This window comes from Anabas testudineus, chromosome 2 (genome assembly GCF_900324465.2).
Source record: "Anabas testudineus chromosome 2, fAnaTes1.2, whole genome shotgun sequence".
NCBI classification, from domain to species: domain Eukaryota; kingdom Metazoa; phylum Chordata; class Actinopteri; order Anabantiformes; family Anabantidae; genus Anabas; species Anabas testudineus.
Genome location: NC_046611.1, coordinates 25,622,624 through 25,639,554, shown reverse-complemented (window position 1 = coordinate 25,639,554; position 16,931 = coordinate 25,622,624). Strand labels below are relative to the sequence as shown.

The 16,931-nt window shown below is 40.1% G+C and overlaps 1 protein-coding gene across 1 annotated transcript in view; it reads right to left on the bottom strand.

Annotated features, from left to right (window-relative positions):
- The window catches only part of sema5a (sema domain, seven thrombospondin repeats (type 1 and type 1-like), transmembrane domain (TM) and short cytoplasmic domain, (semaphorin) 5A), a 110,920-nt gene that overhangs the window by 33,996 nt on the left and 59,993 nt on the right, over positions 1-16,931 (bottom strand). The window contains exons 9-14 of the mRNA XM_026364488.1: positions 16,543-16,678; positions 11,650-11,854; positions 9,272-9,479; positions 7,430-7,547; positions 4,530-4,711; positions 3,193-3,336 (exon numbers count right to left, since the gene is read on the bottom strand). Of these exons, the coding sequence (XP_026220273.1) occupies positions 3,193-3,336; positions 4,530-4,711; positions 7,430-7,547; positions 9,272-9,479; positions 11,650-11,854; positions 16,543-16,678 (993 nt within the window). The remainder of the gene's footprint in view (positions 1-3,192; positions 3,337-4,529; positions 4,712-7,429; positions 7,548-9,271; positions 9,480-11,649; positions 11,855-16,542; positions 16,679-16,931) is intronic.

The following is a 16,931-nucleotide window of genomic DNA, read 5'->3' as shown; positions in this document are numbered from 1 at the left end:
GTGAAGGTCTCTAAAGATGTCACTTTCAAAACCTTGCCACTGAACTAAAGTAGCTTCACAGAGTCCCCGCCACATTGGAAATCTGCAAACAAACTTAAAGCAAACTTTTACTATCCTAACATATCTCTTTGATGTGGCTATGCAGTGCACAGAACCTGGTGCACTGTGGGTCTAAACATCAGAGCCAATGGACCACAAGAGACAGATGTGAAGTATATGAGTGCATGGTGCGCTGGCCAGTGTTGCATAAAAAACATTTTACAAAATAATATCTTGAAAGTGTAATGAACATGCATATGCACTTTGCATAATTCATTGACATAGCCTATTAAAAAAGCCACAAAGATGCATGCATCATCTCTAATTACATCGTTTAACAAGACAGGATTACTGCCATGTCTAAAATACCCAGTCAGTCTTCATTACACAAGAACGACATCTGATTGCCAGCCTTATTAGAGCCATATAATTTGTTTTATAACTTTTACACATACTATAAAATTGCTTTTATTGCTGTTTTGTTGTGTTTCGGCACAAGGCTGTCTTTTGAGTCTTCTTGCGCTAAATTAGTTTTAACTTTATACCCTTACTCAAGAGGCTCAGGATGGATCCTTCCATGGTACTAATCCCAAATAGTCTGCTATTGTTCATGTAAAATCAAAAGCTACATTCTGTATACTCTGGTTGTAAAAATCCTTAGAGCAGTGTGTTCTTTTCCACTTTTGCTAATCTGTGGGATGATACAGTTGGGAGGAGGAGTGTGGAGAAGTGAGGACGAGTACAAATCACAATCTAGCACATGCCTGAGAGAATAGGAAAGATATACAAACACATACACACACATACACACACACACACACACACACACACACACACACACACACACACACAAACACACACAGATATCCATGCACGCAGGGTTTTTCTTGCCTAACAGCACAATAAAAGACTGCCACGATCAATACAAAGTAGATTTAGAGCTTCAAATTCATCATCATACAAGCTTTAATCATTTCAGACAAGTCAGTGTTCAATCAATCTTTAACTTACGCTTTTCTCTCCTCTCCAAAAACACACTGCCGATCAAACTAAATACTGCTAATTACTTGCTATAGGCTGAGCAAGCAATATGGACGATGTGGATATGCTGAGGGAAATACCAACAGAAGGATCATTAATGCAGGCATTAACCAGCCAGATTTAAGCCCGTAGGTTTTGGTTTCAGAACATTTGCTTTATCTTTAAAAGCTCTGCCTGCTGCAACCAATAAGGGCCAAACGTATTGGAAGCCTATTGGCTACACCAGATGCAGAAAAGTAGCTTTGGCTTTTGGGTCCTTTTAGTTTTGTAAATATGTGTCTGTGTACATATGAGCTCACACTATGCTGTTTGCATGCATTGGGGAACATAAGGACTGTGCATTCATCTAAACAGGCTACTCAAGGCAACATGGGATGAACAAAGCTAGCTGACACAGACAACAGAAAAGAAAAGAAGTCTGTGGTCCGTAAAATACAAATCTTCACGGCATTAAAAGAATCGTTGCCAGTGCCAGTCTTTTTCATGTCATTTGTAGTATAGCTTGCACAGACAGTTTCACCTATTTCACACTTGCACACCTATAAACGACAGATGTGTTGGACGTTTTTGGACTGGTTACACAATAAAAACACACACACACACACACACACACACACACACACACACACACACACACACACACACACACACACACACACACACACACACACACACACAAACATATAGCATCTCCAGCTTATCTTTTTCTGCCTCAGGCAGACTCTAACTGACGCAGCATAATTCATCTGTTAACACATTCTCTTTCTATCTTTCTGCCTTACTGTTCATTTGTCTGACTCTCTTTTTCTCACTGTCTCCCACACACACACACACACACACACACACACACACACACACACACACACACACACACACACACACACACACACACACAACACTATTCTCTTGCTGTTTCCTTACAAAGATCCTTTTCCAGCCCTCACAGTTGGCCCCTAACCGGCCCAAGGTGTTTTAAATAGCTGAACAGAGCAAGCACTGAGAGCCAGAAGGGGAGATGAAACAAAAGAGATTAAAGCTCAGAGAGAAAAAGAGTGGGGGTGGTAAAACCTGCTTCTGGCCTCCTGTGGTCTTTAGTGCCAGCCAGCATTTTTTTTGGTGTGGTTCATGAGTAACTGGGCTTTGCTGGTCACTCCATATATTTCCCTCAGAGCTCCTATTGGAGCAGTCCTTGAAAAAAGGACTTCTCCACCAGGACCATGAAAAAGGGAAGGTAGGAGGAGGAGGGAGAGAGGAAATGAAAAAGTGCGGAGGGAAAAAAGGATGCAATATAAGGTTCATCCTTGAAGGCTGTATCCAATTACTCGTCTGTGGCGATGCTGTTTCAGTTTCCATGGCAACAATTGCTAACAATTTATTTCTCTCCTCTTTTTCCCCTGTGCTCTCTGAACTGTATTTATTTGCACTTTTTCTGCCTCCACTTCTGGTGAACGGCAGCATTTGGATGAAAACACATCAGCTTGGTTAACAAAGACACCGTAAACACAAGGGAAGAATGCCTCAGTTCATTAAGAAAGAGCTTCATAAAGGTGGAGCTGATAATGATATATAACCAGTAATTTTCAGTGCCTTTCTAAGTGTCTTTTTGATTTGGCAAACACTGAACTAAACTTTTAGACAATCAGAATAAACTCAGAGACAAACCTTTTACCTGGGCTGCTTTATACGTCTTATTGTCCTACTTCACATTCCCTCTCCTTGAAAACTGAATTTTTTTCAGGCCTAGAGGGTTGCTTAGAAACCACACAAACATCTTTTAAAGGCGATTATTCTACGCCAAAGCCTCCAAAGCTTCAAAACACAGACATGGTCTGTGTGTGAAAGCCAGATAATTATCCAAGCACAGGCCTATCCCACTCATTCCTTAATTGGTTGTCATGAAGTTGGACAGAAGTGAGGAGAGAATAAAAGAACAGAAAAAGTCACAGTGAAAGTCATCTTTGCAACCTGCAACTCCAGGTTGCGAATAATAGAGTGATGTTGCTTTTGTTGTGTCTTTCACATGCACAGAATACAAATTAACAAACATGTACGTACAGTATGTATTTGTTTTCGGTTAGATGCTAATGTGTGCGTAAATCTGTGAAAGTATACCTCTCTTCACGGTTCTGGCCCACACACACTCTTCCTCCATGGCGAGGAGTTGGGTTGCTGCAGGAGCGTTGACGAACCTGAAAGCCAATGCCGCAGCTGGTGCTGCAAGGAGACCAGGCAGTCCAGGGAGTCCAAGCTCCATTTCTATGGAGGTGGAAAGTGCAACATCAGTCAAAGTTACTTTAGGCACTGATAGAGAGGTAGATGGTGCTGTAAAAGTCAAAATAACAAGATTATAGCCAGAAGACATCAATTATTAAGTCACATGAATCACAGGAGTTGACGACACCATGAGAGAAGCTCCTCCATTGAAAGACTCAGAATATGGTTTTCATTTGGAAGACGTGTCATGTTTTTCAGATTTTGGGGGTGTAAATAAACCTAATTGCAAACATACAGTATAACTACAGTGAAGAAGTGCACTTTACAGTCACAGAAGACATTGGTCTTTTTTCTGCCAGATGTTTTGTTTGTGAAGAAATAAAAGCATTGGCTGAGAATCAATTTCTCATTGCATGCACAAATGAAGGGCAAGACCTTCACATTCAGCACTGTGATGTTGCCAAGACCAAACTATAAGGTAAAATTAATATTTATAAAGAAAAAAAAAAACACTGCTATGGAGGTATAACTCTGTATAGTGTTCTTGTTCTGAGTGAGTTAAACAAGGAGGTGAATAGGTAAACAGGTGAATGTTATAAACCTATATCTCAAACAAGTTGCTTCATCACAAGTTGTATAAAGATAATATACAAAACCATTATTGCTTATTAAACTACAAATTAAATGTCTTTTAAATGTTTCTTCTTTTTACTATTAATCAGATAAACTCTTTAATGCAGTTTCTGATAACTTGTGATAAGCAAATCTCATTAGTTTCAGACAATTATAAAATATATATTCAAATATTAAGTACCGTACTGTAAGCAATAACTCCAATATTCTACTATCTAATATTCTCCATTCAGAACTCACAAAGCTTATCAGGTTTTGAAGAATATGTTCACATGTGCTGTTGGCAGCAGGCAGCTGAGTTGTGCACAGCAGCAACATGTCAGTTTTAACTCTGAGTGTTAAAATCAACAACTTTTCAGCTGAGAGAGTATAAAAACAATATCCAATCAACACTCATCCCCAAATAACTGATGCTAAATATGCAACATGGACCAATTTATCACACATGCATTGCTAATGACGAGGTGTGTGGTTGCTGGGAATTAATTAACTTATCTTTTATTAACTCTCTATATCCATCAATAGACATGTACTGCCAATGGAGAGACCGCCGATAAAGCCAAAAGCAATATTTGCAGATGTTTTGTGGTTAAAGAATTTACCTTGAACAGTTGGCCACCTCCACACTGATCCCATAACACTGCTGGCCACCGCACTGAGGAGCAGGGTTATCACAAGCTCGAGTCCGACACAGACAAGACCCTGCACTGCCGCCATCATTATGGCTACATGTAGACCAGCCTGACCAGGCACCAAAGCCTCCATCGACTGTCACATTACGAATCTGTTAGGAACAAAAAGGGCCAAAAATAAAACATGAGAGTAATGGTCTTTCTCAGAAACCACTCATTGCATTAGACTTGTGCTCTCAGGAATGTGTTGCTCTGGGAAACGCGGCCCACGGCTACGATGGATGCAAACCCAAATCAATTTTCCTTAAATAGATGTAAAAATACCTTCATTACATCATCTGTAGCACATCCAAAATTGTGCAGTTAAGGAGACAAAAATATGCTGTAAACATGTGGAGATAGGAAAACTGTCTGGGGATTTGATGAGAATTCTGAACAGCAGAAAAGAGATTGTGAAAGGCAAATGAAAGCTATGAACGGACACACTGAAATAACAGACATATGAGGAAATAAAAGTGGCTGCATAAATAGACATTGGAAGCGAAACAGAATAAAACAGGGAGCCTCTGATATTACATGAGCCAGTACTGAGGTCCTGGAAACACAAACCATGGTTCTGCTACATTTCAGGGTGGTTTGCAAATGCAAAGAACACTTTCACATGGGAAGATGAGAGAGCGTGATTATCAGCTGCTTTGACAGAGGCAGAAATAACATCTGCCCTCTGCTCCGTGAGTAATTGAACTCTGCTGTAGGCCTGAATGGGGTGGGATGGGTGGGGGGGGGGTCTGCTGAGACAGACAGCCTACAAAGCAAACAACCTGATTTATAGCTGACACTAAATGTTATGATTCACGCATACAACTTTATCAATGCTGTGTATACATTTCTGAATAAATTAATATTGATGTGAAATGGATGCATAATTGCTTTTGTTAAAATTATGTTAGAAGGTTAAAAGGAGAGGACACACCAGAAACTGTACAAAAACCACTCATGTTTTATACAGAGGCAAGAAAAAGAATGTGAGCCTCGTGGAATTTTTCTGCATTCATTTTTCATAAAATGTGATGTGATCTTCACACAGTTTTTCCACTAGCACTATGAGGTTTTTGTGGTCGTTCTTAATAAAGACATGAAAGATCAGATTTTGTGTTATTATTTTAGGCACATTATATTTGTTAATACTCTCGACTTAGATGAAGACCAGATCACATTTTATGACAGCATAATGCAGAAAACCATGAAATTCCAAAAGGTTTACATACTTTTTCATGCCACTGTATTTATTATACAAAGAAATAATTTCTTTTTCACAGACCAATAATTCCACAGCTCTCTCTTTTTGCAATATAAAAAAATACAGTATAATCATGCTTTCAGACTGATGGTTGAATAAAATTACTTTTAGAAAAGCTGGGCCCCTTTGAAAAAAAATATTTATTGAGTTGAAATTCCTATTTTACCTGAAAAGAAAGCTTAGACAAAACACACATGAAAATGACTAAGCCTGCTACATTCCAACTACAGAGACACTTATTTTTCCTCTTTTCCGTGTAGTTTGTTCTTTTGTTAATAGGTTGGCAAAGCGCGTCCCCTATCTCTGCCTAACCAACACAGCTTGGTGTGCACACCCTTGACTAGCCTCCAGTATCACACTTCCACTTTGCAGAAAAAAGCAACAGAGCAGACATTCAGCCAACGTTTTGGAAACTGTTAATGGATTCGTGGGGAGTGAACCTGTAACTGTTAGTTTTCAGGTCTTGGCATTGAATTGTTGCAAGCAGATAATTTTCTGGTCTGGCTTCAGAACCTACATTGTGCAACCATTTCTCTCTGTCAGCATACAAAATATTACAGCCAAAGTTAATTCATGCTTACTCTAAATGGATTGGACTTGGTTAGACCAAGGTTAGGTGCGTAAATACATATCCCATCAGTGGTGTGGGCAGTGGTGTGTGGCCACCTGAAAATACATCAAAACTAAAGGACTGGTGGCTTCACTGCTGCTGAAAACATGGATGTTATCTTTGATTGGAGCCAACACTTAAAGCAACACTTTTACATTTTGGAAAATGAAAAGTGAAAGTGTTTTATTAAGTAGTGACTATAGAAATGATTATCAGCATTTGAAAAAAAAAAGCTGCAACTGTGACCTGGCAAAATAACTATTTGTGTGCCTGTGTTTGCACATGATTGTACATATCTGTGAATATGTCTGAATTTATATGTGGATGTAGTGTTAGCCAAGTTTCTGCCAATGCTCTGGTGACAGATGCCACTGGGTGCTTAGTAGCTTGGCTGCCAACTAGTCTTCTGAACACAAAGCCACATAAAAAGCTACGGAGGCACACAGCGGTCTCTGCTGTGACTGACTTAAAAATTATGAAAAAGAAGCAGAGCCATGCTGAAGTTGATAGGCATGATTCTCCCTTATACTGCTCCTACATTTGGTGCAGGTTAAATAAATGGAAGAGCTGTTTTGCTAATGAACAAGCAGTCAGAGATGAATGACTGAGGCAGGCCTCTTGATCATTCTCGGGGTACACGCCGCTCCCTTAAAGTCAAGTTGTTCAGTCCCAAGATGCCTTTCTTTGGCAAGGATATGTATGTTTCTCAGTCTGGTTTAAGGGGCTGTTGCTTGTAAGTTGTGAGCGTATGGAGTGAATACAGAACAGGCTGTAGCTTCCAGAGGCGAGGAGCACAGATTAATACGAGTATTAAATTCATGTGGAGAGGGGAGTGAGTATAGAGGCCTAGGAAGGATAATTGTGTTTTCTACCAACTTTAAAGCTTGAAAAAAAAAAGACAAAACAAGAAGCAAGCAAGTGAACTGTATGTACGCGAGGGAATAGCACAGTGATACTTACAGGACATTTGGTGATGCTCTGCTCCCACTGGCTCATTCTGACACTTTCCTCCAAGGTGGTGCATTTCTTCAGCAACAGATCCCAACCACAGTATGGGTCCCTGGCCCCAACACACGCTCTAAAAGGAGAGAAAAAAAGTTTGCTTTTATTAACCTGTCATGTGTGAACACAGATGGCTCTGCACTGTGGCACATATTAAATCAAACATCAGGTTGAAGAGGGAGATTAGTGGCAAAGCAAGGAAGGCATAAGAGATGTACTGCTCCGTATAGAGATAGAAAATTTGATGAGGGGAAGAAGAGGTTAGAAGAGAGAAAATGAACCTAGAAGAGAGAGAGAGGAGAGAAGCTACTCAAGTGAGAGAAAAAGAGAGAGAGAGATAAGAAAGGCAGGATGAACATGTTCAATTCTATTTATGAACGTAGACCATTGTTGTAATCTGCAATTCTTACATTGCATCAGCATCCTAAAATTACGTCTTAACACAATATGCTGACTGATTATTCAGGTAATCTTCAGGCAAGCTCCAGGATTATAGTCCTGCATATGCACACACATGCACACACACACATACATACATATCTGACTCAAATAGCTTATCAACACAACAAATATTCACTGTGATGATACTGTAGCAAAGATAGGCCTATCTGCTTCAGGTGGTTTATCTAGTGTAATAAAAAGCCTGATGTTTCTCTTGTCATGCAAATGTTGGTCTGCAATGACAGCACAATGACATATCACAGAGCCACAGGCTTCGGCGCAGTCTGACATACCCATGGTGAAACGAAAGCAAAGTTGTCCATGGGCTTTATAACAATGAACTGCGTGCAGACACAAACACAAGTACACTTGTGCAAGGACACAAGATCATCTGCATCCATCCAAATGAAAATGCATAAAAGGCAAACACTGAGCCTGCACGCACAAGGCGGCTGACGTAATGTCTGGGTGGCAAACAGAAAGCAGAGGGTTAAGGTCTGTAACTGCACAGAAAATGATATCTGAGGCGCAAAATGAAAGGGAGAAGGAACAAGCTAATACCCGTCTTTCAGGGGGCCTTGTGGGCCTTGCAGATTGTACACCACCCATTGGTGAGCCACGTAGGCAAACAAAGACGGGCAACCTTCTAATATTTCAAACAGGTAAACCTCAAAGAAATGTCAGTGATGAACTTAGTAACTCTCCCCCTGCCAGCCTATGTGAATGGTTTTTGCTTCTTTCCTGTTTAGTTTTTTCTGGCTCTCATAAAAAATGGTAAAAGAGGTGATGAAGTGCCATAATGGCTGCAGCATATATCACAGAGCCGCAGCTGTAATATGAAGCCTTAACTCTTCTGTGTATTCCAATAACAGCTCATTGTGTGAGAGATAAGGAATGCAGGTGTGAATCCTTTTCTGCATGAAATGATGGATGGGATACCAATCTTGTGGTGAGTCTTCACACCCCAGGCCTCTGTCTCGGGTTTTCGTGGCCAATATTTATTCTTTGATGGAACGTCTTCAAGACAGACAGAAACTCAATATATCTGATAAACACGCACACACATATGCAGCACAACTGTAGATGTGTGTCTGCTTTCCACAAAAGTCAGAAAGCACACGGTTTAATGTGGGACAGTGAGACAGACAGAGGGCAGCTGTAGGCACCTCCAGTGGCTCAGACAAAAGCTGATTTACAGGGTTTTAAATCTCAGCAAGGGCCCCTGAACAATACAGAGGCCTGGCCCTCTCAGATAAAAAGCGTCTTATGGAATAGGGAGCTTTAAAACTTTGCTGTTTGCACATTTGCTTTTGACATTTTCCACTGAGATTAATTGTGTTTGTTTGTGCATGTACTTACTCTCTGCTCTTGTGGTAGTTGCATCTCTTGAGCGGGATCTTGATGACCTGGTCTCTTACACCCACATAAAGCTCACTGCGGCTGTGCAGGATCAGCAAGCTGCGGATGGGCTGCCTCTTCCTGGGTGGAAACAACTCAATCTCCTCCAATAGGCAACTCCCCATAGATTGATTGAGTGGGGAAAGCACTTTCCTGATAGTACCATAATCTGGAGGAGAGAAGGAGAAAGAGAGGATTTGGTCACAAAGAGTAAGACGGGTTTATCTGCAAGAGAAAAGGTGAGAAAGTCGTGGAAAGGAAAGGCAAGACAATGATAGAATAGTCTGAAAGAGGATTCTGGATGAGCAAAAACTGTACACGTGACGATGTGAACTCAATATGAACCACACAACAAACAGTTCTTAACAAAAAGGCTCAGAAACAAGTCAATATGATTGGTGGTAGCTGTCGTGCTACACACTGGTTATGCTATTAACATGCAGTACTGTAAAGGCAACCATAGAATTGGTGTAGCACCTGTACAATTTAAGGCCTACTCTTCTTTAAAGGTTTTTTTCCAGGGGAAGAAACAACTTTGCATTTCTGATAGAGTGTGGATATCGATGTCATTGTGAATATGTCCTGACCTTTATGTTATGTAAGGTATGCCCCATGAGAACAAGTTAGGGGCAGATTTTCTTTTGGAGTGTTAACACAAACATCGTCCATTATACATGTAATACCCTTGGTGAAGAAAAAGTAATTAGGTGCACAGTGATGCCAGAAGGGTGAATTGCTAATCGGTTCAATGTAGGGAATGTAAAAGTTAACTACTGCCCCAAGCAGTGTTGGGCAGTAAGAACGTGGAGTAAACTGGTCCTGGATATGCCAGCTTTGTGCAGGGACTTGATGTGTAGAGAGGCTAACAAATAAGACTACTTGTAACGTCAGACTCTAAATCTTCTGCAAGCCACACGTTTGTATAAAATAAATCTACTATTTAACTCTTTTTGTCGCCCAAGTTAGTGAAGATTCTCCACAACGTCCCCAATTAGCAGAGTGCATTTAAGCTTTAATAATAGCATGCGATAAGGTACAGTATGAGTGCTATCCAATGGCCTTGGCACAGTTTCAGATGTTTTCATTAGCGGCTGGTTAGTGTCTGACGAAGTTGCCATGTGGGCAGCTTTGGTCCGTCGCTACATTGATCACAGCACAATGCAAACAATGAGAGGGGAGTTTTTGAGGGAGATGCCAAGCATGGAGGCAGTGAACTGGAACAGGTTGTGTGTGTGTGTGTGTGTGTGTGTGTGTGTGTGTGTGTGTGTGTGTGTGATATCCTAAAATAACACACGCTACAACAGGAAGATCGTGTTGACATTTCCCAGTGGGCCTATGGTACATTAGCACAGTGAAGTGGGTCATTACATTCAAATCCTGTTCAGTATAATCCATATTGTGTGTTATATCATAATACAAAACAGAAACTGGTGCAAATCTAGCATCGTGCTAATACTGTTTTGAGTGCTTTGCCAAGTCTAACATCAGACATTGTCTTACCAGTATGATCAAACAGTTTCCTGATAAGCAGGCAATGCCATGCCGTTCAGACAGGCAAAACGTGTACGGGTTAAATTAGAGCTGTCTGTGTGTGTTATTAATTACCCGTCTGTCTTCTTTTGACAGAATTGTTGGCTGTTCATGCTGCTTGCAATCTCTTTGTGAAGGGCTGCATGGGAGTGATGTGTGGTGTGATATGTGTGTGTTCTGTCAGTGCATATGGCAAACATATGGAGGTAAAGAGTGACTAAACCCATGTTGTAAGACTAAGCTTTGATGTCTCCTCAGAACCTCACAGCTATTGATTTCATTATTCTTCTTGCAGGCCTGTTTTCTTGTGCAAAGACTGCAGTCTTCATCTGTAACAATCAATGACAAATTTCATGACTGTACAAGCAACAATCATGGCTTATGTAAAAATCATCTTTGGTATAATTTAGAATACGCTTAACACTAAAAATTCAGCTATTTTATTTCTGCAAGATGGTGTAGATGTTTCTTCATTTTTTCTGAATGCTAATTTGTGCACAAAGTTTGTGCACATCAGCTTTTTTCAACTAACCAAAAAATGCTGAAACAACAAAAAACGTAAAAATAGGAAATGAGAAAGACTTGAGTTTACTAGGATACAATCACTCATACCAAAAAGCTGATTTAAAAATATGTTTTCAAGGTCTTCAAGAAGGCACAGAATTACAGCCAGCACCCAAAAATATGCAAATTGTGAAAAAAGAGACAGTAATATGTTCAGCATGTAGAGGTAGATAATGCATGCAAATATAAACAGACTGATTTTTCAAACCGTGCCCTCATGCATAAACATGGTGTTAGGAACCTACCAGTAGCTAAGTATATGATGTGAAACAGCATATCTTTTCCTTGCACCACATCCACTGCCACATGAGTGAAGCGCACATTGTCCTCCATGAAGTAGGGCACAGGAACCACGGGCTGGACCACCTCATGCATTAGTAAAAACTTCTGAGCGTCTTGCAGGTTTCTCTCAGTCAGGTTCACGTAGGAACCAGAGTCGATGGTACCGCACTATAAAAAGTGGAGAAGCAGCAAAGGAAAAACAGTTTGACTAAGTGCATTAATAAAGGCCAAGCTCTTCAGGCTTTGTTATAAACTTAAGATTCTGTGTCACCACATATGAGGGAAAAGAGAGATTGAATGATTAAATGAACAAGGCTTTAAAGTGAATTGCCGACATTTTGCAATGGTTTGCTATCCTCACAACCTTAAGTCTTTGTAGTCAATACTGCAAGGCTGATGGAAGAAGAGTGAATGAAAGTTTGACAGAGCAAGTAGTTATATTTTTTATTAGATTTTTTCCTCATCTGCATATAAATTGAGTGGTGGTGAGTTTTATTGGTACCCAATAGTAATATGTCTTTTTCACCTCAAAAATAAGCTAATACCTGAAAAATGTTTCCATCTTTAGAGCTTCATTATGTCAGTTCATTACATTTCTGACAAAACGCTCCCTCTAAATGTAGCATCATTAAAAAAAAAAAGAATGAAGTAAGAGTGTAAAAATTACTTGTACCCTACAAAACACTGCAGCTTCAATAAGCATCTCACTTTCAAAGAAGGAAAACGTATGTGAACCTTTTCGAATTTCATGGTTTGCATTAATATGTCATAAATTGCGATCTGATTTGAACAAATATAATGTGCCTAAAATAATAACACAAAATGTTCATTGTCTTCATTGACAACAATCACAAACAATCAGGCACTTCCTGTAGCTATGGATCACACCTGCAGATTATTCAGGAGGAATTTTGGCATTCTTCCTGCAGAACTGCTTTAGCTCTGTCATATTCTTTGGATGTTTCGTGTGTGGCTTTCTTAAAGTTGTTCCATAGCATCTCTTTTGGGTTGAGCTCTGGACTCTGACTTGACCACTCTAAAAGGTAGATTTAGTTTTTCTAAAGCCATTCTGTTTTTCCTTTGGTGTTTTGGGTCATTATCCTGTAGCCTCACTAAACTTCTACAGAGTTTTAGCTGACATACAGACATTCTCACATTATGCTGAAGATTATTTTGATACACTTGGTGATTCATCTTCCCCTCAATCACTGCAAGCTGGTCAGACCCTGATACAGCAAAGCAGGCCCAAATCATGATGTTTCCTCCACCATAGTTTACAATTAGGAGGATGTTTTCATGATGATATGCATACAAATGTTAGCCAGTTCCAGTGATGCCTTCAATTCTTTGGCTGTAGATTGTTTGCCTAAATGTAGACTGGTGAATTTCTTTGTAACTCTTTACAGCAATTTTTGATGTCTGAAAGCTCCTTCTGGTGAGACATGGCTAACAAAAGCGTATTCTTCTTGTGTGGAGTAAACTCAAAACGTTTGAGTGCTTTTATCTCAGTCAAAGTAGCTCTAGTCCACACCTCCAAACTAATTATCTTAACAAGACTACAGGACAATATTCCAGGGGTTCACATATTTTTCCACTAGCACTATGAGGTTTTTATGGTTGTTCTCTATAAAGACATGAAAAATCAAAAACACTTTTTGTGTTATTATTTTAGACACATTATATTTCTTAATACTCTTGACTTGATGATGATCTGATGAAAATCAGAAAATGTTTTATGACAAATAAATGCAGCGAAATTCCATAAGGTTCACATACTTGCCATTGTAAATAGGTAGATTTCAAGTAAAATAATCTGAATGGTATAATGCTGCAAAGCTAAAGATAGAGCCACTGTCTGTAATAACACATTGTTTTTCAGGTAAAGCTTTAAGCCAGTTGTGCTGAGGCAGAGCTGAATGAGTAAAGTTGCAGTAAGCATGCATGTCCTGTCCAGTTAAGGAGGTCCCCGGTTGGGGGCAGCATTGTGGAATGAATATGCCTACACTAAAACAGAGCAGAGATAGCAAAAATAAGTTGTACAGTACTCGACAATTACACTAACCCAAAATTGTGTTTTGTTCTGAACGTAGTATCTCAAGTGAACAGCACAAATTTGCTCCAGGCAACATACACAGCCTCATCGAACTACACTGAAAACTGGACCTTGGACAGTGATTAGTTCCTGCTGACTAGCTACAGTACCAACAGAATGGATACTTTATACAGATCAAGTCCTGGCCTTCCCTGGGCTAAAAGATGAAAACCATGGAGGGCTTCCATGAGATGTGCAACGCATCAGTGAACTCACCCTATCAGGAGATGGGAAATTAAAGCCCTGAAGGACAGGGAAATAAAAAACACTCAAATGAGCCTCCTGCTTATAGCAAAATTGTGCAGCATGTGTGTGGTGTGGGGTACATAATAACCCATGTCTAGGGTTTTGCTTTTTGTCCTTGCATTACATGCATGTGTATGAATCTTGAAGTGTCCGCATGCAGTTCTGCCAAAGACAAAGTTAGACACTGTGACCAGTGAGGGTCTACGACATTAGTAAATCTGTAAAGAGATGGATGTTGTGATTTCCACGGTACAGTCAAGGTGAGGGACGTAATTTGGCTGAGGGCCCATCCAACACTCAGCTGTTCAGCACATCATCAGCATACTTCTCTCTGCCAGGATAAGTGCCACTGAGTAATATGGTTATTTTACGGAAAGCTTGTGCAAAATGGGCTTCTATTTGTAATGTGTCCCATGTTATTTAAAATTTTAGCTTCTCCTGATAAAATCTGATTATAATATTTTGTTAATTTTGGCTTCAAATCAAACCAAATCATAAATACGGCAAACAAAACAAAACTGCTAAAACTAGCACTAGATAGAACTGCATTAGATAGCATACTGTAACTTTACTATTTTCCTACATATGAACTTTAACCCTGAGTTCATGCATTCACCCTAAGCAGTTACAGTGTGATCGTGGACCTACACAACACAGAGACATTAGCTCCCAATGCACCTTGAACATGACTCACAGCCTGACAAAACCCAGAAGGATTGTTCAGTGTGGTTCAAATACATGAGTTTTTCTGCAGACAGACAGAATTAAACTCTCAATCATTGACCAGTGTGAGTGATGCATTCACAGTTAAAATTATATTTTTTGGCAGCAGTCTATAACCCTGATTTTGTGGGTGTATTTGCGCACATAAGATGTGTACAAATGGACATGGTCAGTGACTTTTATGGATGCTGGTCTCCTGTAGGTGTATGTTTATACATGTACAGTACAGGTTTGTGTGCACAAAGGGCTGAAAAAAAAAAGAAAACTAAACCAAACAAAAAACAGGCAAGCCATAAATCCTGTGCTCGTAAATCTAATCCCACAGCATTGACAAATGCTTGATGAAGATGTCACTGAAACCTAGATAAAGTGTGCATCGGTCCAGCGGTGAGGAGCAGCTATTGTGCTGAGACTTACATGGAATGATGGGGATGAAGAGGAATAACTGATGCTGTTTTATCCTTGAGGAACACAGCCATGTGAAAACATATGTTATATAGAATCCCCTCTGTGATCAACCTTCAGTACATCCAGCCTAATTCTCTCTAACTGGTCAATGTTGGCCAGATATGAAAATTGTTTTTCTTGAAGAGGGAAATGCACTCAGCCACATTCTGACTTGTAGATACAGTAAGTGTATGCACAGCAGCAGCCAGCTTAAACTTCTAAGGCTTGATCAATTCATCCACTTTTGTCCATATACATATACATAATGGACATGGTTCATGCATCTGCTGGCTTGACGGAAACATGATGAAGTGCCCATGATTTGAAATGTGAGGGAGCAAGGCGTGTCACCCATTGGCAGCGAGACCTCAGATGGAATTCAATCCCTCATGGGGAGCTATGTGGATTAGCTCCCTCACTATCTCCTAAGCCGGCTACAACTGAGAGCCACTTCTTCTACTAATAAAACATTCCCTCTGTGTCATCACTATTGAGTGGTGCCTCAAATAGCGATAAAGTGCCCTGGCGGTGCTTGGATTTTTAGGATGTATAAACATAAAGTGGTACTTGTGCAAAACATGGACAGTTCAATAGAAAGGCACGACAGTTCACAGAACAAGGGTTTGACACATATTAAAGGAATGATGGTGCCACTGCAAACATTACAGGACTTTATAAAGAACCATTGTAATTTATGTGTTCATAAGCAGAAAGAGAGAGGAAATGAATGGTGTAAGATGGTCATCAATGCTCTGAGGAAGGCTCATCAGCATGAACACATTTATTTACCAGGATACACACCATGCAGCTAAATTAAAAGCCAGGTCCTCAGTCCAAGCATGAACAAATGGCAAATGATGAATTAAAGATTAGCTCTGAATTCATGTGCAATGTTTATGAACCGCATTTGTAAGCATGGTGGCCAGCAGCATGGCTGCAGAGTCGTGGTCCTTCAGTTGGTCCACCACTTTGGTTCAGGCTGAAATATCACAAATGTTCATGGACTCTAGAGGATGAAACCAACTTACTTTGGTGACTTTCCATCTAGCACCAGCATGAGGTTCACCTTTATGTGAAATATCTCAACAAACCTACAGTAGTATAGACTGACACTATGCACAGATGTTTGCTCTGCTCAGAATTAACTGTAATAACTCCATTGATCTCTTGAGCTTATATCTTCCACCACCATCAGGTGAACATTTCAGTTTGACCTATACTTCGGTTTATATCCAAACACCTGCAAGATCAACTATATCCCCACCAAGCTGAGCTGTAATTAGGTTAATATTGGGTGATATTAGCAATAAATTAGCATTTAGCTCAATGCATTATTAAGTTTTGTTACCTGAAAGTCTGGGTTGGGGTTGGGGTAAGGCAACCAGGCTGACCGGGAGTTCTCCTGATACTTGAAGGGTCCATTGAAAACCTGGGATATAGCACTGAGATTGAAGGCACACACCGCAGATGCAGCAATGCTGTTTCTGAATGTCAGGAACAAAGTTGGAGGAGAGAATGGAGGGAATGATGGATGACAGAGGTGGAAAAAGAGAGAGGTATTAGAATATTTACATTAAGAAAAGGACACAGCAGCAGTAGCAGAAAATTGCTACCAAATTTTGTTGGTATCTGTAAAGCTGGCCTCTCTATGCTTGAACTGCCTTCAGCCAACAACACAAATCAAACACTGGACAGACAGATGCAGACTCTGGTGTAAGTTATAGTCATTACTGGATT